Raw genomic sequence first — 24,521 nt, forward strand, 5'->3', positions numbered from 1 at the left:
TTTTATACTTACTGATTTTCATTCTTCTAACCAACCTTGCATTCTGGAATGAACTCTAGTTGTTTGTGACGTGTTATGCTTTTTTTTTTTTTTAACATTTTATTTATTCATGAGAGACACAGAAGGAGAGAGAGAGAGGCAGAGACACAGGCAGAGGGAGAATCAGGCCCCACGCAGGAAGCCCGACGCTGGACTCGATCCTGGGGATCACGCTCCGAGCCAAAGGCGGTGCTAAACCGCTGAGCCACTCTGGCTGCCCACGTGTTATGCTTTTTATATAAGCTGGATTCAATTTTTTAAAAAAAGATTTTATTTATTTATTCATGAGAGATACACACACAGAGAGAGAGGCAGAGACACAGGCAGAGGGAGAAGCAGGCCCCATGCAGGGAGCCCGACGTGGGACTCCATCCCGGGGACCCCAGGATCATGCCCTGGGCTGAAGGCGGCGCTAAACCCCTGAGCCACCCAGGGATCCCCTGGATTCAATTTGTTAATATTGTCTTAGGATTTTTGATTCTGCGTTCATGAGAGAAATTGGCCTGGAATCTTCCTTTGATGTAATGCCTTGTCAAGTTTTGGTGTTAAGGTATGCTAGCTTCATAAACTGAGTTCAGGAGTGTTCTTTATCACTTATTTGAAAGATTAAGATTGATATTATTTCTTCCTTGAATGTATGGCAGAATTTGGTGGCAAAGCCACCAAGGCCCTGAGTGTTTTTTGTGGAAGGGTTATTAATTAAATACTCAGTATCTCTTAGAGATTTAGAATTATTCATATTGTCTGTTCGTTCTTGTATCCATTTTGCTAAGTGGTGCTTTCCTAGTAATTTGTCCATTTTATCTAAATTTTCAAATTCTTTTGGTGTAAAGTTGTTCATAACATCCACTTATAATTATTACTCTAATACAAAACTTGCACCTTAACCACTTTTGTGTACAATTCAGTGGGTATTAAGTATATTCACAATGTATAGTGATCTATAAATAGTGATATAGTCATATAAATAGTGATCTACATCTAAAAATTTTTCATCACCCTTAACAGAAATTTTGTAACCCTTAAGCAATAATTCCTCTGCCCCCTCCCTCCCGCCCAAATAACTTAACTTTCTATCTTTATGAATTTGCTTATTTTGTATGACTGAAATCATATGATAGTTGTCCTTTTGAGTCTTATTTCACTTAATGTTTTCAAGGTTCATCCATGTTATACCATGTATCAGAATTCCTGTTTATGGCTGGATAATATTCCACTATACCACATTTTGTTTGTTCATCTGTTGTTGGACACTTGGGTTGCTTCTGCCTTTTGGTTATCATGGATAATGCTGTGAACACGGGTGCATAGATATCTGAGTCCCTGATTTCAATTCCTTTGGGTATCTACCTTATATAAGGCACTTATAATCATTATAAAGTGTGGGGGGTGTGTATTTGTGTCTCCTTTTTACATTCCAGATACAATTTGTATTTTTTTTCTTGATGAGTCTAATCATTCAGAGTTTGTCCATTTTACTAATCTTTCTAAAGAATCAGCTCTTGGTTTTGAGTTTGTATTGTGGGTTTGTTTTCCATTTCTTTGATTTTTGCTTTCTTTATTATTTCTTTCCTGTTACTTTCTTGGGTTGAACTTGCTGTTCTAAGTTCTTGAGATGTTTATATAATGATTTTTAGCCTTTCTTCCTTTGTTAAATACTTTCCCCCTTTATTATTATTATTTTTAGATTTATTTATTTGTTTTAGAGAGCACAGGGGAGATACAGAGGGGGAGGAAGAGAGATAAGCAGACTCTGTGCTGAGTACAGGGCTCGATCCCAGGATCCTGGGAACATGATCTGAGCTGAAATCAAGAATCAGATGCTCAGCTGACTAAGCCACCCAGGTACCCTGCCTATTTCTCCTTTTACTTCTATTAGTTTTGGGGCTAGATCATTAGATATACACAAATTTATAATCATTGTTTTTCTGCTGAATTGTGGTTTTACCATTACTGTTTTTTTTTTTTTAAGATTTTATTTATTTATTCACGATAGACACACACAGAGAGAGAGAGAGAGGCAAAGACACAGGAGGCAGAGGGAGAAGCAGGCTCCATGCAGGGAGCCCGACGTGGGACTCGATCCTGGGGCCTTCAGGATCGCACCCTGGGCCAAAGGCAGGCGCTAAACCGCTGAGCCACCCAGGTATCCCCCCCATTACTGTTTTTTATTATTCAGTTTTTTCCTTCCTATTATCTTGGTGGTTATACTTTTTTATCCCTCCCTCTTTTTTGGTAAGCTCTATGCAAGTTTGAGAGCCACATCTTCTACTGACTAAGCTAGCCAGGCACCCTGGTTATACGTATTTTTAAATTTATTTATAGAAGATTTTATTATTTATTTAACAGAGAGGTGGGAAGGGCAGAGGAGAGAATGAAGCTGACTGGCCACTGAGCAGGGGGTTTTGTGTTTTTGTTTTTTTTTTAAGATTTTATTTATTTATTCATGAGAGACAGAGAGAGAGAGAGGCAGAGACACAAGGCAGAGGGAGAACCAGCAACCATGCAGGGAGCCCGACGTGGGACTCCATCCGGGGTCTCCAGGATCACGCTCTGGGCTGAAGGCGGCGCTAAACTACTGAGCCACCCCGGCTGCCCACCCCTATAGCTTTTTAATTATTATTTTTTAGGTAGTTACCTGAGAAATTGTAACGTGAATGTATGCCTTGTCAGTCTAATATAAAGCATTATTTTTATCTTTTCTTAGATATAAGGCAAACCCTTAGAATATATTTATTTATTTTAAATATTTTATTTATCCATTTGACAGAGAGAGAGCAAGTGTGCACAAGCAGGGGGAGCAGGAGAGGGAAAGGGAGAAGTAGGCTCCCCCACTGAGCAGGGAGCCTGATGTGAGGCTTGATCCCAGGATCCTGGGATCATGACCCAAGCCAAAGGCAGATGCTTAACCAACCACCCAGGCACACCTATTTATTTATTTTAAATATTTTATTTATTTATGTGAAAAAGAGAAAGAAAGAGAGCTTGAGCAGGGGGAGGGGCAGAGGAATAGGGAAAGGGAGAAGCAGATTCCCTGCTGAGGGTGGAGCCTGACTGGGGTTGATTCCAGAACCTTGAGATCATGACCTGAGCCGAAGTCAAATGCCTAATCAACTGAGCCACCCAGCTGCCCCTACTTATTTATTTATTTAAAAAAATTTTTAGAGATTTTATTTATTTATTCATGAGACACACACACACAGAGAGAGAGAGAGAGAGAGAGAGAGAGAGGCAGAGACACAGGCAGAGGGAGAAGGAGGCTCCATGCAGAAGTCCAACGTAGGACTCGATCCCAGGACTCCAGGATCATGCTCTGGGCCAAAGGCAGGTGCTAAACCACTGAGCCACCCAGGGATCCCCCTATTTTTAATTTTTAAAAAAGTAATTTCTACACTCAATGTGGGGCTTGAACTCACAATTCTGAGATCAAGAGTCACATGCTTTTCTAACTGAGCCAACCAGACACCCCCTGAAGAACACTTTTTAGTATTTCCTTCAGTACAAGGTCTGCAAGTGACATGCTTTTTTTTTTTTTTTTTAAGATTTTCGTTATTTATTCATGAGAGACACAAAGACAGAGACATAGGCAGAGGGAGAAGCAGACTCCCTGCAAGGAGCCTGATGTGGGGACTCCATCCCTGCACCCTAGGATCATGCCCTGAGCCAAAGGCAGATGCTCAACTGCTGAGCGACCCAGGTGACCCAACAAATACTTTTGATATAAAGATGCCTTTATATCGTCTTTAATACTGAAGTATATTTCTACTGAGTATAGAATTCTAGGTTGGCAGCTATTTTCTTTCGGTGCTTGGGAGATTTAATTCCACTGTGTACCGCTTTATATTTTTCTTCTCTTTTTTTTTTAAAGATTTATTTATTTATTTATTCATGAGAGATTGAGAGAGAGAGAGAGAGAGAGAGAGAGGCAGAGACACAGGCAGAGGGAGAAGCAGGCTCCATGCAGGTAGCCCAACACGGGACTTGATCCTGGGACTCCAGGATCATGCCCTGGGCCAAAAGCAGGCACTAAACTGCTGAGCCACCCAGGGATCCCCGGTTTATATTTTTCTATTGAGAACTTGGCTGTAAGTCTTACTGTGGCTCCTTTGAAAGGAACTTCCCTCTCTACTTCTGGTGGCTTTTAGATTTTCTCCATGTTTGTTTTCTTTTTCTAAGATTTTATTTATTTATTCATGAGAGACAGAGAGAGGAGAGAGAGAGAGAGAGAGAGAGAGAGAGAGAGGCAGAGGGAGAAGCAGGCTCCAAGCAGGGAATCCAGCATGGACTCCATCACAGGTCTCCAGGATCACTCCCTGGGCTGAAGGTGGCACTAAACTGCTGAACCACTGGGGCTGCCCTCAGTTTTATTATAATATGTGTGTTTAAAAAAAAAATGTGTGTTTTATTTCTCCTGCTTAGGATTTGTGATTCCTTTTTTTTTTTTTTCTAGATAGGCTCCATGCCCAGTGTGGAGCCCAATTCAGGGCTTGAACTCATGACCCTGAGATCAAGACCCAAACTGAGATCAAGAGTCAGATGCTTGGGATCCCTGGGTGGCGCAGCGGTTTGGCGCCTGCCTTTGGCCCAGGGTGCCTGCCTTTGGCCCAGGGCGCGATCCTGGAGACCCGGGATCAAATCCCACGTCGGGCTCCTGGTGCATGGAGCCTGCTTCTCCCTCTGCCTGTGTTGTGTCTCTGCCTCTTTCTCTCTCTCTCTCTCTCTGTATGACTATCATAAAAAAAAAAAAAAAAGAGAGATGCTTAACCAACTGAGCCACTCAGATGCCCTGGGATTTTTTTTTTTTTAAGATTTTATTTATTTATTCATGAGAGACACACAGAGAGAGGCAGAGACACAGAGGGAGAAGCAGGGTCCATGCAGGGAGCCCAGTGCAGGACTCTACCATGGGATTCTGGGATCATGCCCTGAGCTGAAGGCAGATGCTCAACCACTGAGCCACACAGGTATCCTGTGCCCCAGGATTTGTAGTGGTTCTTGAAAGAGGATGCTTTCTAAGTATCTCAATGGGGCTTGATTCCAGCTGGAGATTTTCATCCCTCTGCCTCTGCCTAGGTTCTAAAGATTCCCTGGCCATTAGAGCAACTGCTTGGCTATATCCCTCCTGCCTCCAGCAGTTTCCTCTCCCACTCAGTGTTCTGCAGGCCTCCATGACTCAGCTTTGGTCATCAGTGCCTACTGCAGTTCTGGGCATGCAGTGGTTGTGCAGCAAATCACAGAAAATAAGTGGATGTCTACTCTATCCCTGTGATAGAGGTGATAGACCTGAGCAGTACTAGCTGTAGGTGATAGGCTAACCATCATTCTGCCAACCAACTTCCTGCACCTTCTCCAACCTCAGGGTCTAGTTCAAGAACTCTCTGAAGACTTCTAATCCTCCTTTTTCAAATATGTACTTACCAGCTATCCATCACAACTGAACAAAGCAGGACATATTTTGAGGATGTTGTGCTCTTTGATTTGCCAATTGTGTAGATGGTGCATGTGCAAAGTTATCAGAATGAAATGTGAGCAGAAGCAAAAGCCTGGCCTTGCACATAAGGAATGATCCAGAAAAATGTAAGGGTACTTGGTCACAATTTCCTTCCAGGGAAGCTAAGACATACACACAATCTGGGATGCCTGGCTGATTCAGTCAGTAGAGCATGCAACTCTTGATCTCAGGGTCATGAGTTCAAGTCCCACCTTGCACATAGAGTCGCTTTAAAAAAAAAAAAAGCCTTTTGATAAATTCCGCTTGAAAAGGGTGGGGGGACCTGGGTGGCTCAGTTGGTTAAGCATCTGACTTTGGCTCAGGTCATGATCTCAGGGTCCTGGGGTTGAGCCCCACGAGGGAATCCCCACTCTTTGGGGAGTCTGCTTGTCTCTTCTTCTCTCTTCTGCTTGTTCTCTCTCAAATAAATAAAATCTTAACACACATACACACACAATCTTCTCTCCATGTTGTATATTGTTAGAAATCATTAACAGAAAAATGACATCAGCTGAAAATATACACATTTAGATATGAGACTTAGATTCTGAACTGTCAAGTTTGACTTGAGGAAGATAAACACGGATGAGGTAATAGCCACAAAAGAAAGCCCACAAGGGCAAAAGCTACAGCTTGCAAGAGCAAGAACTAGAATTTGTTGTGTTGAGTTAAATTTCCACCATAAAATTTCATGGAAAACAATGATCTTAATAAAAATATTTTAAAGTAAAAATGAAAATGAAAATAGAAAACAGAGAAGCAATTTAATTGCACTGTATAGAAAACTCATCAAGGAATTAAACTGGCTTAATGGAGTTATAGTTCACTCTAAGGGAAAGCTTTAGTGATGAAAATATGTGTGGTGTGATCCTTTTTTTTTTTTTTTTTTGGTATAAAGATTTTATTTATTTATTCATGAGAGACATAGAAAGAGAGGTAAAGACACACAGGCAGAGGGAGGAGAACCAGGCTTCACGCAAGGAGCCCGACGTGGGACTCCATCCGGGAATCCAGGAGTGTCCCTGTGTGGTACTATTCTTTTCTTTTATTTTTTTTTAAGATTTTATTTATTCATTCATGACACACACACACACACACACACACACACAGGCAGAGACACAGGCAGAAGGAGAAGTAGGCTCCATGCAAGGAGCCCGACATGGGACTCAATCCCGAGACTCCAGGATCACACCCTGGGCTGAAGGCAGGCGCCAAACCTCTGAGCCAACCAGGTGTCCCTGTGTGGTGTTATTCTTATTAAACATTTCATTCAGGGCAGCCCTGGTGGCCCAGTGATTTAGTGCTGCCTTCAGCCCAAGGTGTGATCCTGGGGACCCAGGACCGAGTCCCACGTCAGGCTCCCTGCATGGAGCCTGCTTCTTCCTCTGCCTGTGTCTCTGCCTCTCTCTCTCTCTCTCTCTGTGTGTCTCTCATGAATAAATAAAATCTTAAAAAAAAAATAAACATTTCATTCTGGGCTGTCACCTGGGCTTTATGACTGAGCAGATTCAGGCAATACTCAAACGATCTATTGCAAATGCTGACGCTGTATGGAGCCTCCAGCTAGCCCTGACTGGAGAATTGCCATGCCAAACTGCAGGGTTTGGGAAAATATCCATGCCTTCTTTTGCAGCTAACTTGTCTCCTTTTGAGAACCAGGTACCTAACTAACCATGGGTCAAGTGATCATGTGGCCTGAACTGCCGGTCACAAGCTAGGTGTTGTCTCACCATCAAGCCAATTTGAGTAGTTAACCCAGCCCAGAAATAGATGTGACCTGGGAACAGCCTGTTGGCACGTGTTTCACGCTGGGGAGAGGGCAAGATCACCTCTGTGTAGAGTAGCTGTTATCGTGTTATGTAGAAGCATAAAGCTTTTTTACTGTTGTATGTTCAAATATGCATAGAAGCTCATGTATGGGTGCTGAGCAGTCAAGGTGGGAGAGCTGGCTGTTATTACCTCCAGCCCCAATCCATCCTCTGGACTCTGCACCGTGCTGCTGGAGCTGCGAAGCTGCCAAGTGCAGTTCGCTTTCACCAGCCCATCCCTGGGCAGGTTCACTTGTGGGGAAACATGAGAGGGAGACTGTAAGGCTAGAGGCAAAAAAGAAGGGACATGCTCCTTCCTGTTACTAGAGAACCACAGCAACACAGCTTCTCGCTGACAGCGATAGCCTGGTCCCAGAAGTGTGGTCCTAGAGGCAGCCTCACTGAGCCCCCGGAGATGGCACATCTCCTGCACAAGGCCCCTCCTCCAAGCCTCTACACTTTAAGATCTTATTTATTCATGAGAGACACAGAGAGAGACAGAGCAGAGACAGAGATGGAGGGAGAAGCAGGCTCCCCACAAGGAGCCCCACGTGGGACTCGATCCTAGGACCCCAGGATCACGACCTGAGTCAAAGGCAGATGCTCAACCACTGAGCCACCCAGGCGCTCCCAACCTCTACATTTTAATAGTCCTGACCTCTTCTCTTAGCTCTCCTGCCCCAGGAGCAAGAACTATGTCCATCCGGCAGTCACTACGTCTGTGACATCTGTGTCCCTCAGAGCCCTTCCCTCCTCTTACCACCCGTTAACAACTGCTGTGGTCTGTCTGCCACTGGACCCTGGCCGATGATACAAACACATACCTGGGCAGTCCGGGTGGCTCAGTGGTTTAGCACCACCTTCAGCCCAGGGCGTGATCCTGGGAATCTGGGATCTAGTCCCACGTCGGGCTCCCTGTGTGGAAACTGCTTCTCCCTTGTGTCTCCGCCTCTCTCTCTCTGTCTCTCTCATGAATAAATGGATAAAATCTTTAAAAAACACATACCTTGTTTGCTACCTTTGTGTGTAGTGTCTCCTCACTGTAAGCAGCCCACGGGAGGGGACGATCTAACACCTTCCAAGGGTCCCACACCCTGCCTGGTCCAAGTGACCGATGCTTAGCTTGCTGGTTACTTGTCTCACGTTTATTCCTTTCTCTACCATGCAGAGAAAACGGGCTCCTGGCCACATTCTTCCAGGAAGACCTCTTTTCCCTTAAAAACGGCCTCATCCTTTTTCCCTTTCCCATCCCAGCTCCCTGGTGGGTAGCCCATCTGTCCCCACCTCCTGTTTCTCACCATTTTCCTGGTCCTGAGGAGGAAGGCCCAGCACCCTCTCAGGCAGCTTCAGCAGGAGAAATAACTTTATAAGAAGCCCTGGTAGAAAAGGTTTAGTGAAAGTCATCTCCTGAGAAGAGTTGGAGAATCATCAGTAGTGATGGGAAACCAAGGAGATTCAGAAGTTTGTTTCATGTCTTTATTGACAAAAAAAGTCACAGCATTTCAGACTTTAGTTAAATACACAAACAATAACAAACGGCACCCACAAGTGACAGGCATGGTCCCTCACCTCTGGGTCAAAGGCCATGCTGGAGGGTGTGGGTGTCTTCTTGGCCTTACTCCCCCAGCATCTCTGTCCCTACCTCCCCTACACCTCGCTGACACCCCTGAGATCAGTTAAGACTGCAGAAACGAAGTCACTCTAGAGGAGGTTGGGCCGTGCCTTGCTGCCAAGGAGAAAGCAGGTTCTCAGGGAAAGACAGAAGCGCACTATTGTGGCCTCTCCTAGGAGAGGCCAGGCTGCTTCATGAGCTGGGCCTGTATCGCCTGCGGCCTCAGGCCTGGGCACAGAACAAAGAAGGAAGACACTCTCCTGGCAGCACTGGGCAGTTGGAGAGAATGTGGGTCACTGGCCATGTGACACCCCCAAATCGATGGCCAGACCTCTCTCCGAAGTCATCAGCCAGACTCTCCCAGGGGGAAGAGGGCTTTCAGGAAAAAATACTGACTCGGTTCATAAAGGGCTGGGGTGAATACTTTTCCAGAAACCTTAAGAAATGAATCATCCTCAGATTCAGGAGCCCTGGAACAATCGTCATTGGGTTGCCATGAGGAGGGAATCCTCAGTAAAGCCAGCCCTCTAGAACAGAAATGTCACTTCTGTTTGTTTCTCAGAGCGCTCAGTCAGGGGCTCAGTCTTTCTATAGGATCCACTGTGGGACTCTGAAAAGAGAAATGAGTAACCATGTGTTTCTGAGGGGCTTGCCCTCCTCCACCCTCTGGCCCACCTTGCTTCACTCCTTCGTGCAGATTTGGGAGCACAGGCCGATCGTCAGGCATGCCCTGGGCAAGCAAATCTGATTGGGCTCCAAGCCCCAAATGAAGCTGTTTTCCCTCCTCTGAGTCAAACGTCACTTTTTTGAACTGGCCAAGGAGCCCCTCTTCTAGAGTCCTCTGTCCTATTCTGGTGAGAGTAGCTTTTCCTTGACATGCTCAATCTTGTTTTTTTCTGAAAGAGGACAGGATGATGCCTGGACCTTTTTGAAAGGTGACTGCTTTTATTGCAGGTTGAAGTTCCTCTATCATTTTATAGTTGTAGAAATCATGGGCATGGGCCGTAGTTAAGGTGCCAGTGTCAACACATGTGCTTTCGCTGGTGTGTACATACACACGTTATCAGCAGACATCCCTACACACATTTCTATCCTGCTGTAAGCATAGAGAGAGAAGGTCAAAGTGAGAATCCTGGAGAAGAGTCACACCATCTGCACACGGGCAGGTCACAAGCTCGGAGGACATTTGGCACAGTCTGTAAGTCATTTCCAAAAATTACAGCCCCAGACCCACCTAGTAAGCAGCTGAGCTGTGAAGCAGAGAGAACCTAAGCTGTGAAGGAAACCAGGAGTGACTGGCATGAGTGGCTGTTACAGATGGAGTGTACCATGGCACCTTCCCCTTCTCTGGGCCATTTGCCCATACTAGGAAAGTCATCTAGGGAAAAATAAGGATTCTCTGGCCCTTTGCATTCAATGACTGCTCACCAACACTCAAAAGTTCAGAGAGACGATCCAGACACAAGCTCTGTGGGCCCAGCCCAGAGGAGGGCTTGACTGCCCCCTCAGTCAAACAAGCGTTTGATTCTTGATGACATGGCACTCTGAAGAAGGAAGTGATGCTAAGGGGTGAGGGTTGTCCTCAGACTGCCCAGCAAACACACTCTACTGGGGATGGTGTGGGGTCACTGACACACCTGCCGGGCAAATCTGCCAAGGTTAGGAACCAAGAAGAGACACAAACAAATACTGAATGTCCAGTCAAGGCATTTCCAAGAGACAATCACAGAGATAACAACACTTTTGGATACTACAACATAACACATTTGGCAACTTTCAAAGAAATGCTATCCCCACCCCAAGCCATCAGAGGATCCCAAGTCCCTTTAGTCTTAGGTCCAGTTTAAAAAGTCAGAGAAGGAAGATGGGCCGACGGAGGTGGAGTGAAGGCTGCGGACCAACTACCTGAAGCTCCCATCTGTCTGCGTGGCCGAGGGCAGGAGGCTGCCTGCCTCAAACCTCCTCTTGGGGAGAAAGCAAGCTACTGGAAGGTCTGGGCTGCTGGAGGCAAATGAGGCAAGGATGAACATGGGAGCAGCTGAGTGCCCCAAACCCAGAGCAGGATCCCCAACCTCCACCCACAACCAAGGACATGCCATCGTCCCCTTCCTCAGAGGTTTTGTTTGCAGGAGTGGGGGTATCCTGGCAACTCTATCCTTTATCAAAACCCCAATTCGGTCTGACAGACTGAAGCTATCATTCTTGGCATCTGCTGCACATTAATTTGGGGTGCACAGAAGGAGGGGAAACATAGTGTTACAGAGCAGCTGCCAACGTCCAACGTGGCGCTCAGGCAAAAACATGGCACAGCTTAGGGACGATCCTCTTACACGTGCTCCAGCTCCTCTGAAGTGAGGGCATGTACGAGGAGCTAGGCCTTCCTCTTCCCTTCCCCCAGATGCCCATAAGGGCTCCCACTGGGAACCCAGCCCAGCTGCGGCTGTAAAGATTGATAACACTGGCTAAGAAAACAAAAGCAGGTTTCTGAAAAGGTATTCGCAGCCAGAAGTTGCTTCTGTCTTCAGGTTCCTGTGGGTGGGGGCAGGGGTTCCTTTGGTTTTGACCAGAACACTTCTCCACTGGGGGGCCAGGCTCAGCTTTGCTTTGCAGTAGCTCGGTTACTGTACAGCAGGATTTAACTTCACGAGGTGCTCTGCCGGTTGCTCTCCTAATGGTTAAGGATCTGCCCTTTACATCCGAGATCCTCTCTCCTGAAGAATCTGCAAGTGGAAGATTGGGGAGAGGGCTGAGGCTCGGACTTTGGAGCAGACTTGCTTTTAGGCTGAGGCTGCTTCCCAAGGGACCCCGGCGAGGATGAGCAGCACAATCCTCATTATCCCAGGAGGCAAGGCAGGGCTGCAGCCCAGACCTCCCCCGAAGCCCTTCAGTTGTAAAAGACTCTTGCTAAACACCGTGGGGCCCCAAGTTTACATGCTATTGGACCACTTCTCCCACAGTAAAGGAAACGGTTCAGACACACCATGTGCTGCTGACTTGGGAGTGTGTGTGTGAGGTAACAGTGTATGATTTCCTGGTAACTTAGGGTGGGGAGGTCACAAAGGTAACCCAATACCTTTTCTCTTGAGGCAGAAAAAAAAAAAAAAAGAAAAGAACGGTTTCGAAGGATAAACACAAAATATTTTCCAATTTTGAGTTTCAGGATTCTCATGTTGGAGGAATTAGTGGCAATACGATTGTTTTGTGGATTTGACAGGGTAGGTAAAGTCTATGCTATTTCAGCGCCTGCCTCCTGTCACTGCTCCATAAATCCTGATGTAAATGACAAAGACCAAAACGAAGGCAAAATGGAAAGCTAGCTTTAGAAGGAAAGGGAGGAAACCACGAGCAACAAATCAAACAATTCAGGCAAAGCTCCCTGAGGGGCGGGGAACAAACAGGACGGAGACCTAATTCTGGTGAGGCGCTTTTTTTTGTTTGTTTGATCTTTTTTTTTTTTAATTGGAGTTCGATTTGCCAACATATAATAGCGTATCACCCAGTGCTCATCCCATCTAGTGCCCCCGTCAGTGCCTGTCACCTGGTTGCCCCAACCCCCCACCCACCTCCCCTTGTCCATTTCCCAGAGTTAGGAGGCCTCCGCAACAGGCCGATGGTGAGGTGCTTCCTTACCTTTGCCTTCTCACTGGGCTCTATGACGATGCCATTGGTAGAGTTATTTAGTTCTCTGGAGACGACACAAAGGAATTCGGCCTGATCCTCATTTCCGTAGTTATAGGAAGAGCCAATGCTGATTAGCTGACAGAACAAAAACACGATCAACAGTCACTTTCCAGTACTGACTGAAACACCACCAAACCCAGCCCTCCTCCTGACCCAATTTGTAGTTTTGCTTCTCATGGACAATGAAGCTCTGGGACCATCGTGGCCCCAGGGGACCACGGGATCTCAGTCACTTGCCAGCGCGTCCTCAGCAAGTCTTCCCCAGAGAAGCAAAGTCTGGGCTCTGCCATGGTCTCCGCACCCAAGCACTTGAAACAATCCCAAAGGCAGCAGCTAGGATTAACACGATCATATTCCTGCTAGCAAAACGCTGAGGTGAAAGGGAGTGTTTCTGTGAATGAGAACGGACACTGGCTGCAGCCAAACACCTACACGGAGCTGGCTCATCTTTAGGCGGAAGTCCTAGATGGGAGACTGGTACTCAGAAGGCTCTGGAAAGCACCGAGTGAATCACTGGAGAGTTACCATAAGCCATATGCTGCTGGGTCTTTTAACCTTTTCAGCAAATTGAATTCAGGATTTAATTCTAAATAAGAGGGGCACCTGGGTGGCTCAGTCAGTTAAGCATCTGCCTGTGGCTCGGTCATGATCTCGGGGTCCTGGAATTGAATCCTACATTGAGCTCCCTGCTCAGCAGGGAGACGGCTTCTCCCTCTGCCCCTCCCCTGGCTCATGTGCACTCTCTCGCAAAAATAAATAAAAAAATAAATAAAAAAATCCTAGGGGATCCCTGGGTGGCTCAGAGGTTTAGTGCCGCCTTCATCCCAGGGTGTGATCCTGGGGTTCTGGGATCGAGTCCTGCATCGCTCCCTGCATGGAGCCTGCTTCACCCTCTGCCTGTGTCTCTGCCCTTCTCTCTGTGTGTCTCTCATGAATGAATAAAGAAAATACTAAAAAAAATTAATTAATTAATTTTAAAAAATTAAAAAAAATTTTAAAGTTCTAAATTGGAAATATACATGCACAGGGAAAAACGGGAGCCCAAGGGTAAGGTCATCTGGGTAAGCACAACAGGGCGTCAAGTCAGAAGAACATGACTGACGTGCTCTGTGAATGGGCTTTGGGCCCCTCTGCCTCCCTGTGCCTTTTTCTTCCTCATCTATATAACAGAGCTAGTATGGAGACGCCTGGGTGGCTCAGTGGCTGAGCATCTGCCTTTGGCTCAGGGCGTGATCCCAGGATCCGGGATCGAGTTCCACATTGGAGCCTGCTTCTCCCTCTGCCTGTGTCTCTGCCCCTCTCTCTCTGTGTCTCTCATGAATAAATAAATCTTAAAAAAAAAAAAAAAAGAAAGAAAGAAAGAGCTAGTAGGGATGTGCCTTGCCCACCCCCAGAACATTAACAAGATGAGAAAAAAAGCCAAAATTATTCACTGGTTTCATAAAGAATACTTAAAACATTTAAAATAATATTCTTTGCAGGGGATTCCTGGGTGGCTCAGCGGTTTAGCGCCTGCCTTAGGCCCAGGGCATGATCCTGGAGTTCTGGGATGGAGTCCCACATCAGGCTCCCTGCATGGAGCCTGCTTCTCCCTCTGCCTGTGTCTCTGCCTCTCTCTCTCTCTCTCTGTGTGTGTGTCTCTCATAAATAAATAAATAAAATCTTTAAAAAAATATTCTTTGCTTAAGATGTATATCAGGGAGGGATGCCTGGCTGGCTCAGTCAGCAGGAGGAGCGTGCAACTCTTGATTTTGGAGTCATGAATTTGAGCCCCATATTGGGCGTAGAGATTACTTAAAATCTCTGGGGGGCAAAAAAAGACATGTTGGGGAAAATACTTATGGAGTGGAAGCATGGCAACTTTTTGCAGTCCCCACCTAAGAACTAGGGTGGCATACGCAGGCTGAATGGAGTCGGCAGTGCAGGTAAGTATGAGGAATGATCCTGTACTGGCTCTGAAGACAGACACTTGTATGTTCAATCTTTAGCACAATGCTCTTAATGGGAAGCACAGTGGCTATTTGAGAAGATGAGTTTATGGGGACTATTCAACAGACTCTTCAACTCTGCATAACTTCAACTCTGCATAAAAAGAGGCATGATCCACACAAAACTGTAACATACTCATTCTGTTCAAGTCCAGCCTCCCCGTGGCAAACACAATTCTGCCACCTAATGGAAGAAAACATTACGATTCTGACTGCGTGGCTTTGTTTGGATACTTCTGCCACAGTACAAAGCTCAAAAAACAGAAATGCACAGACTGATGGGAAACGGCCAAGCCACACTTCTCATCACGTCTGACTCCTTTCGCATTACATCTGTTCATGTTTTTCGGGATGGGTTATGTATATGTTAGCATCCTCACCCTGGGGGAAGGAAAGGAAGGACTGTTGCTGAATCCTAGCCCTCTTTAGGTGCTTATTCTGGAATGTGTCAACTGGGTGCTTTTGAAAGGAATCCCTCTGAAGGAGAAAAAAAACCAGAGAGGCACTTTCAAGCCTAGGCATGCTGGCTGGCTCCCTCTGGGTACAATAATCAAATCGAAACTTGGATGGGAAGCCGGGAGACATGATACTATTCCGAATTCTCCCCAACTCAATCTGTAAAACTGAGCAAATAATCCACGCCAAGTGGCTCTTTCCCATGTTTCTGAACAGGTTCGCACCTGGCCCTACGAACCCCTGGGGTTATTAGCTGTCTACAGGCGGTGATGATTTGAGGCGTGTGGCCTCCTGCGCTGAGGCGCCATGGTGGCTGCCACTTCGGAAACATACCTGTTCGAATTTCCAACCATCAGACATAGTGGAGACCATCTGTGTCAGCTCCTCTTCCTGGCACTGCAGGACTCTGTACACATGCTTCACAGGGCCCTGCAACAACCAACAGACTTTGAAGAACGATTTCAAGGACACAACAGTTTACAGTTGCCCTGGTGCGGCTCTTTCCAAGAATGAACACTGAAAAGGAGTTTGCTTGGACTTTTTTCTAGACAGCCACACACAAGCCCCTCTTATAAGCAGCAGTCATTTTTCAACATAAACTTATACAAACAAACAAAGAAAGGCAGGCTCAAGGCTATGAATTAGTAGGTAAAATAATTCTGAAGTTCAGAAAAATGAATTATGTGTTTAGATTTCATCTATTTCCTGGAGTAGAAAACAAAGTAATTTTACTTTGGACAAGAAAGCATCCTCTTAAGTTATTCATATCTGACATATATGCTGAAAATGTAGACCGTACTTTGGTTTAACAGAGTGATACCTTATTATGGGAATAATATATTAAATAGGAATCCCACAATATACCAATGTTCAAACTACTTTTCCCTCTGCTGACAGTACCTGAAAGTGTTTCCGTGTTACATGGTAGCATTCCTATTACAAAAGTGCTCACTAAAAGTATTTGGTCTTTGTTCCTGGTTTCTAGCACAGAATTCCTAAAACATTGGAATTTCTTGATCGATATAAGTGCCTTTTTTGTGTTAACAACCTGTCCCTAGAAAAACCAAGCACCATTACAGGGTTAGAACATCCAGTCCTACCTGCTGACCTTGGTGTGAGGGAGAGGGGGTGAAGGCTGAATTCGATCACCAACAGCCAAGGATTTAACCTACTTAGTTGTGCTTACATAATGAAGCATCCTTAAAAACCCCCAACATTGGGGTTCAGGGAGCTTCCAAGTTGGCAAACACAAGCAGGTGCTGGGCAAGTGTGGCATCCCAACTGCACAGACATGGAGGTTTCTGCACTCAGATCCAGCCCCATGTCTCTCTCCACCTGGCTGTTCCTTTGTCTCCTAGAGATAAACTATAATAGTAAGCAAAGCATTCTCCTGAGTTCTAGGAGCTGTTCTAGTAAATTACTGAACCCAAAGGGGGATGTCATAGGAACCCTTCAATTTATGCCCAAGGTGGACAGAAGCGCAGGTAGCCTGGGTACCTGGGACTTGGCACTGCTGTCTGAACTAAGGGCAGTCTTGGATTGAGCCCTGAAATCTGTAGAAATAGTTACTACATGTCAGTTAGTGTCAGGACAGGATTAAGCTGCTGGACACCCAGTCCGTGTCAGAGATTCAGACAGAAGTCATTTACTAGCCCATTCAACTCTGGAGCAGAAGTTAGAACCAGAAATGAGAAGGCCAGATGCCCCAAAGTTGTAGCACCAAGGCCCCTACACTTTATCCACAGCAGAACCCCTCACATTTAGAACTTGGCCCACAAGGGATTAAAAGGCAGAGTCCAGTGAGGGCAAGGGTTGCTGCAGGAGGCATGCTCACCAGATGAAAGCTCCTGTTCACAGGAGGACCATCGGTGGCACACAGGGAGGTTCAGTACTTGTCAGTCGTGGACCTGTCGGTGTTGGGTCCAACAGCTGCATGTCCCAAAGGACATGAGGCATTTGTTAGAGCACAAACAGCAACGAAAGCTCAGAACAATAATGTTCTATCACAGACAGATTGGTTATATTCACACGATTTTAAGAAAATAGGAAAAAAAAAAAAAGAAAATAGGGACTATTTCCTCAAGAATGATAGAAACTTGGCTTTCGTACTTTTCCAAAAGGATGACTGGGCTTCAGTTATCTGGAAAATCATTTTTTTTTAAAGATTTTATTTATTTATTAATAGAGACAGAGAGAGAGGCAGAGACATAGGCAGAGGGAGAAGCAGGCTCCATGCAGAGAGCCCGACGTGGGACTCGATCCAGGGTCTCCAGGATCACGCCCCGGGCTGCAGGCGGCGCCAAACCGCTGCGCCACCAGGGCTACCCTGGAAAATCATTTTGGAAGAATTCATTGCTGGGGAAAGCCTGGCTCAGCAAAAGCAGCTCTGGATTATGGAGTGCTACAAGCCCTGAGTGTTAGTCCCATCTCCTGTCTTCTGTGGGACACTGCTGTCACTGGACTTGCCCACGTCAGGCAGTGCTCGTTGGGTTGGAGGCAGCGCCAGGGCTTGGGTTGGTCTGCCCTCAACATTGCACTCTTTCTCCCGTGCTCTCCCCTTCCAGACTGAGTGCGACTATCATTACACGAGATGCCAAGAACATTCACTCCACATAAAACATAGAACAAATCTCCGAAAGATTTCAATTGGCTTTAATCACACATTTTGGAAAAACCAAGTGTTTTATGTTACAAAACTCAGAGTATCATGAAAGATCTATGATACTGGCCACAAACTGTCCAAGTGCCAGGTATTTAAGATGTATGTATTACCTCTTTTAAATTTTTCTCTTCCAAAGTAACCCATAAGTGTTCTCAAATGCACTAAGATTAATGACCTAACAAAAAATATTATCAGAGACAGTAAAGTAGTAGAGTGGTGGCACCCCTAGAAGACAAGACACTAAAAGAAGGTGAGGTAGGACACCCACATCTTGGGCTTTTACCTGTCAAGATGTGTCTCCTTAAAACATAGGCAAGTTAGGGGTGCGTGGCTGGATCAAAGGAGTATGTGGCTCTTAATTTCAGGATTATGAGTTCCAGCTCTACGTTGAGTGTAGAGGTTACTTAAAAATAAAATCTTTATAGAAAATAGACAAGTTAAAGGAGATAATGTGTTTGAAGGGACAACCACAAGAATACACACATGGCCAACTCTGTCTTAGGGCCATAGGTGACACATGCAAAAGAGGCTGTTTTTGAACAACCTCAAATCCACTGCTCAGAGTTTCACTAAATAAAAAGGACAGATGGAAAGATCAATTAACATAAAAAAGGCCCTGACATCCCTAGAACAGAAAGAGCTTCCAACTGGGACTATAACCACAAGCCTTCAGAACCTAGAGGACTAATTAACTTAATCGCTGTCATCAAACAAATCTTACAATGCTCTCAAGGACTTAGCTAATGGCGAAGAACCGAGAACATTCAGGGTTGAATGGCTTCAAATTACATAATTCATGGTACTATCAAAATTTACACTAAGCAATCAGAAATTTTTTTGGAATGTGGAAAATTGAGGATAAAGTTAGATTTCCAGAATGTCCTGCTATTAAATATCTACAATAGAGAAAGATGCCACATACGTAAAATTTGAGACCAAATTCATATGGTAAACTGAAAACCAACTATAAATTCATCTTTGAACATTAAAGAGAAGGCTTTCAGCCATTAGTCAAGAGGAAAACTAAATAAGCTTCTTTTCATTTTTGCAAACTACTAGAGATAAAGTGAGCAAGAGAGGTCACTTTTTATTATAGGTGTCAGTTACCAACCAGATAATTCCATTTAGAGCCAGAAAACATGAACTGTATGTAACACAGAAAGAGCAAGGAACTTTTTTTTTTTTTTTTTACTTTTTGTTTTGTTTTGTTTTGACTTTTGAAAAGAAACATATTGCCTTTTTTTTTTTTTTTTATCATATTGCCTTTTTAATCACAGGAAAATTCTACATTGCAATAGATGAATCTTAGGGAAGCATCCATCACCAGGATCTGATGGGATAAGAAGTCATGCTACAAGACAGATGGTCACAGTGGAGTCCAATGCTGCCCTCTGTCATGGCAGTTGTACTTTCTTAAAATAGAGCCTACACAGGAAAGGGAGCATCTGTTTTCCCTGCTAGACTTCAAGCTTCTAGAGGGCACAGATCCTCTCCTAGGAGGCAGAGAATCTCAAGAGCCTAAAAGATGCCACTGTGGCTACTTGGGACATGTGATGGGAAATCAGCTCTGTGTGTCCTATTGTCTTCCCTTCTCAAACTAGGTGGCAGATCGTATGTTTCTTTTTGTTACTCTATCTATTGAGTTAATATAAAAACCGAGACTTCATAATAAACAGAGAAGCTTGAGATTATTTCCTCAGAAGCATGATTCACAAGCAGCTCTAAAGTCTAGGCCACAAGACTGGTTTCACAAGACTGGCCACTATCAGGAGCTGAATGTGACAACGGTTACACTTTAAAGGCTGGTCCTAATAAAGAGTGGCCAACAGGTGGAAGCAAGAGCTTGCTGGGCCTTTATGTGGAGGGAGACAGACACTCTATCTGCAGAAACAGGTTCTGGATCTAAGGTGCCATGGGCTCCTCCTGCTGCCACATGGTCAACAGCCACAATCTCTCATTCTTCTAAAGGGATAGAGTGGCTGTTTAGTTTTGTTACTTTTTCTTCTCTATTTCCTTGTTCTGACCAAGTCTGGTGATGAAAGTACTACCCGCCTGGTAGATGGACCGTGTTCCACACAGACCTCCAGTTTTAAGGGAGACGTAGCTCTTGCCTGATTAGACATCATCCTTTTCAAATCCCACTCAGACACAGTGACTAAGAGAGCCACTGACACCTTTTCCCTTTAAGAATTCAAAACCCAAAAAAAAAAAAAAAAAAAGAGAATTCAAAACCCATGGGACACCTGGCTGGATCAGTCTATGGAACATGTGAATCTTGATCTCGGGGTCATGAGTTCGAGCCCCATGGCTGGGTGTGGGAGATTAAAAATCTTATTAAAAAAAAAAAAAGTTCAAAACCCATTACCTGAGAAGTTCTATTCTCATTGTCCCGTATCCGTTCCTTAACCAGCCGCACAAGAGATGCAATGTTGTAAAACTCCGCTTCTTCCAGCACACCTAGGACAGAGACCAAACTGCAGTTAGAGATGTGTGCATTCCCCAGAATACAGCAAGAAGAGGCTGAAGTTTACATGCTTGCTAAGAACTGCATTTTTCAAATGGAAGCCTAGTCTCTCCCCTCCAGCCTAGGAAACATTCTTTGCTGTTCAGAATATACCCATTTCCTTCTCCCCAGAGTGAGTGAGTCAAGCTCTAGGTCTGCTCTGTTCACTCTGTTTCATCCCTGTGGTTTCCCACTTGGCACCTTCCCAGACTCTCCCTGTACCTGCCCATTAGCTGCAGGATACCTTTCCCATATGTCACTTAGTTCCTGGAACTGGTCAGATTGGAGAACTCCTGAACTTGCAATGCTTACCCAGTTTCTCCTAAAAATGACCAGGGGTGGCTGTATGTGTATAAATTTATGTGGACCAAATTTAATAAGGTGCTTATTATTTGTTTTTTTTTTTTTTTTTAAAGATTTTATTTATTTATTCATGATAGTCACAGAGAGAGAGAGAGAGAGAGAGAGAGAGGCAGAGACACAGGCAGAGGGAGAAGCAGGCTCCATGCACCGGGAGCCCGACGTGGGATCCGATCCCGGGTCTCCAGGATCGCGCCCTGGGCCAAAGGCAGGCACCAAACCGCTGCGCCACCCAGGGATCCCGGGTGCTTATTATTTGAATGACATAAAAGGCAGGCACCGAAAGAATGCTGTACTAAATAAAATCAAAAGCCTTGGACAGGACAACCAAGTGGGATGTGATCTGATATCAGAAAAAAACACTTGCTACAAAGAACATTATTGGAACTAATAAAATTGTAATATAAGCTGTAGATAAAAATATTTATCAATATTAAATTTCCTATACTCGAAAAGTATACTATACCCTTGTTCTTGGGAAATACACTCAAGTATTAAGAGGTGAATCTGTAATTTAGACTCAAATAGTTCAGAAATAAAAACTATGATGGGGAGGGATGAGGGGCAGGAGGAGGGAAAGAGAATGGATGATAACACAAATATGACAAAAAATGTTAAAAGCTGGTGAATCTGGGAGTTCTTTGTGCTATTCTTGCCCTTTTCTCTGAGTTTGAAAATATTTCAAAATAGAAAACAATTTTTTTTTTAAGTTTTTAGAAAGATGCTGAAGATTCTTCTTTCCAAGAAACAAGATTATCTGTGAGGTGGTAATTGTTAAAGCTGGATGGTAAGTGTATGGAATTTACTATTTTTTGTATGCATTTGGAATGTTAAAAAAAGAGTGCACACAAGAGTCCTCTTTTTATTGGCTGAAACAGATGTGTTTCATGGCCACTTCATTAACTAGCACAGCCATTACAGCTTTCTTACTCAGAGCTAAAGCTTCCAGGTCAGGATGCCCTGGATTTAGGGACAGGCCCCAATCTTCAACTGAATGCTTTTGGTGAGACCACATCAAGCCTTTTAGAAAGATGTCTAGACCCACTTATGGTCCGGATGCCCTAAAAACCAAAAAGATGAGGCAACCGATGATACACCTGACAATGGACTGGAGAATGAATTAGGTCAGCTGCAAGAATTTACAAGGAAGCATGAGACCAGTCTTAAAAGAAATGAGGCCAAGTCCTTATTATTTTTTATAGCAGCAAGTTCAAACTGAAATTGAAAATATAAATAATTAATGTCAGAGATGTGATGCTTCAGGCTACGGACATTCACACTAACAAGCATATAAGTAAAAGTAAAAAGGGATTCTGACATTCTGTAGGTTTGGAGAATGCTCCCAAAGCTATCTGCAAAACTGAGTTAACTATTTTCCTTCTCATTAAGGAGGCTGAACGGAGTCCAGTGGGGATCCCTTAAGCAGTACTTCCTAAGATAAGACTAGGTAACTAGAGACTCCTGGCTCACTTTTATAAACCTTTACTACATCTGCACATGAGCTCGGTGAAAATCTCAAAAAAAAAAATAAATAAATAAATAAATAAAATAAATAAAAAATTCAAAGGTTTAAAGATATGGCCTGAATTTTGAAAATGCCCAGTTCAGACATTGTTCTTACCTTCTTCTGCCAGCTCCTTCGTAATGATGAGTTTCCCATGGCGGAGGTAGTTTAGGATAGGACCAAAGTAGGTGGGGTCCCTGTCAATCAGATAGGCCCCTGTCTCGTCCTGCCAACCAAACACAAAGGTATCACTTTGGAGCGTTCAGACGAAGTTGGGGCAGGGTTTCAGCCTCTCTGTCACAATTCCTTGGTGAGAGGGCAAGTTTCGTTAGACGCTGCTTATCACAAACTACTGGCAAGAAGGCTAGGTTTATGTATCTTGTATCTTGCGCTCTGAGATCATTTCAGGTGGGGTGTTACAGATGTCTAGTCAAATCATCTATGTGTTTCCTTGAACTTCCAAATCTCTGCTTGGACACAATTACCACCATTATTCTCGGGGATATCTGTTATAAAGAAAGTGGAAGAAAATGCCATAGTTTGATCATTTAAATCTTTGCTTGAGATGGACATTCACAGTTGTCTACTGCCCCCGAATCACATTCTTAATTCTAAGAAAACCTCTGTATGGTTGGCAATACTGAACTCAAGCCAGCATCAGTGGGAGTCTGCATTGCCAGCTGTAACTCACACACCCCAGTTCTGTGCCCAGAGGAAGCTTGGCACTGCCAGGACTTGGCACTGAGCAGCTTTAATCCTACTCATCTTTACAGTAAAAGGAACAAGAAGAAACTGGCTTCTATTGCAACGAGAGAGATTTAGGGTAGATAAAAATAATTCCTTTATAAGCAAAGGTTTTGGAATCTCCTTAAAGTTAGGGCAGGACAGGTCTCCATCGATCTGAGATCAATCAGAGGAGAGGCAGAGGGTGAAAAAAATAACATCAGCCAATCTCTACCCAAACCCTACTGTTTCAATATAACCGGCTGAGTACTATACAGGACAGAAGGTGGTGTAAGCTATGGTCAACGTCTTTAAGCTGGCAACTAAATGATGAATGTGTTAATAAACAACACCTCAAACTGGAAACGGGTTGGAAGTGTCTCCGTCACCTCTCAACTTTTGGTTAGCAGCCATGCATCTTGCTCAACAGCATTCTTCAGTTTTCATTTTCCGATGGCCTTAACCAGTCAGCTTAGGTTTGCACTGGCAACTGTGCAAATCTCTTTCTGAGGCATGTATCTGAGCTCTAATTTGGTCCTAAAACACTGTTACCAGATACGTATGAGCTCAGGGCCCAGGACCACAGGAGAGAAGTGTGCTATCACGAGAAGCACTTCCTGCAGCTGTCAGACCCAGGCTTTCACCCAACTTGGCAGAGGGGTCCGAGAGGAAGTCTGAGAAAGCTAGGAAGATGCCTTCGCTCAACCCTGACCCAGTTCTGGACGCATCTGGCAGAGGCAGTGAGGGGCTGACGAGGAGCCAGGGGAACACTCGTGGAGATCTGAGGGGCGGGCATGAGAGGTGTAGAGAGGGAGGGATACGGAGAAGGGGTGTGGAGCGGGTTCTCGTAGGAGCGGGTGGGCACTGCGTGGGGAAAGAGTCGCTGGGAGCGAAGGGCGGGGTCAGAGGGAAAGCCGGGGTGCGACTAGGATGGGGGGGACAGCCCCCAGGGCCAGCCTGGCGGGGGGTGGGGGGAGGGGGGGTCCCGGCCCGGAAAGCCCGCCGGTGAGGAGGAGCGTGTCGCAGGAATTCGGGGACGAGCTCGGAGGCACGAGGGGGCTCCGAAGGCCGGGGGCGCGCCCGAGGGCGGGGCGCACCTTGTCCGAGTCCAGCTCCGGGTCCTCCTGGCAGCAGAGGCGACACAGGAAAGACTTGGGCTCCCGGCCTAGGGTCTGTCTGGTGGTCACGAAGTAGGTGCCGCCCACGTTCAGCCGGACCCAGCGGGCCGCACCGCCGCCCCCTGCCCGCTCTGGCGGTCCCGGACCCGGCTCCAGCGGCGGCGCGGCGGCGGCGGGCTGGCGGCCGTGCCCGCGGGGCGTGGGGCCGGCGGGGCGAGGGCTGGGGGGCCCGCGGCCCGGGCCGCCCCCGTCGCCCAGCCCGCTCCCGCCACCCCCTCCCAGCCCCGCCATCGCCGGGTCCAGCTGCAGCTCCGCCATCTTGGGCCGCCGCCGCCGCCGCTGCTGCCCGCGCGCCGCCGGGCCGGCCCATCTCTCGGCAGGGAGAGCCGGGCCGGCCCATCGGCGGGGGTGGGGCTGGGGGAGAGGGACGGGAGCGCCCCCAACCAGCGCCCGGGGACCCGTGAGGGGGAGGCGCTGTGCCCGCCCTCGGGGGCGGGACTTCCGGAGCCAGTCTCCATTTCTACGGGCTGACTTGAGCAGCAAGGCCCGCCCCTTCGGCTTTGGGATTGGCTCAGG

General features: G+C 45.9%; 1 protein-coding gene and 1 long non-coding RNA gene across 2 annotated transcripts; one reads left to right on the forward strand and one right to left on the reverse strand.

Annotated features, from left to right (window-relative positions):
* The first annotated feature begins 1,089 nt into the window (after positions 1-1,089).
* LOC125755802 (uncharacterized) lies at positions 1,090-21,423 on the forward strand. The gene is made up of 3 exons (XR_007413145.1): positions 1,090-1,884; positions 2,036-2,185; positions 21,311-21,423. It is a non-coding gene; the product is annotated as an uncharacterized LOC125755802 (long non-coding RNA).
* On the reverse strand, positions 8,801-24,437 carry KCTD2 (potassium channel tetramerization domain containing 2). Its single transcript, XM_025467938.3, has 6 exons — positions 23,925-24,437; positions 22,222-22,330; positions 20,103-20,194; positions 15,409-15,504; positions 12,581-12,706; positions 8,801-11,670 (listed from the first exon to the last, which is right to left on the reverse strand). The coding sequence occupies exons 1-6, from the start codon at positions 24,261-24,263 to the stop codon at positions 11,641-11,643; spliced, it is 792 nt and encodes a 263-aa protein (XP_025323723.1). The 5' UTR covers positions 24,264-24,437; the 3' UTR covers positions 8,801-11,640.
* Between the last annotated feature and the right edge of the window lie 84 nt (positions 24,438-24,521).

Source organism: Canis lupus, chromosome 9 (assembly GCF_003254725.2).
Source record: "Canis lupus dingo isolate Sandy chromosome 9, ASM325472v2, whole genome shotgun sequence".
Classification (NCBI taxonomy): domain Eukaryota; kingdom Metazoa; phylum Chordata; class Mammalia; order Carnivora; family Canidae; genus Canis; species Canis lupus.

Excerpts from the sequence above, each read along its gene's own strand:
- KCTD2 (XM_025467938.3), bottom strand. The coding sequence starts at position 24,263 with ATGGCGGAGCTGCAGCTGGACCCGGCGATGGCGGGGCTGGGAGGGGGT. Across the intron at positions 22,331-23,924 it reads CGGAGCTGGACTCGGACAAG|GACGAGACAGGGGCCTATCT; the intron begins GTGCGCCCCGCC and ends TTTGGTTGGCAG. Across the intron at positions 20,195-22,221 it reads GAAGGAGCTGGCAGAAGAAG|GTGTGCTGGAAGAAGCGGAG; the intron begins GTAAGAACAATG and ends TCTCTGTCCTAG.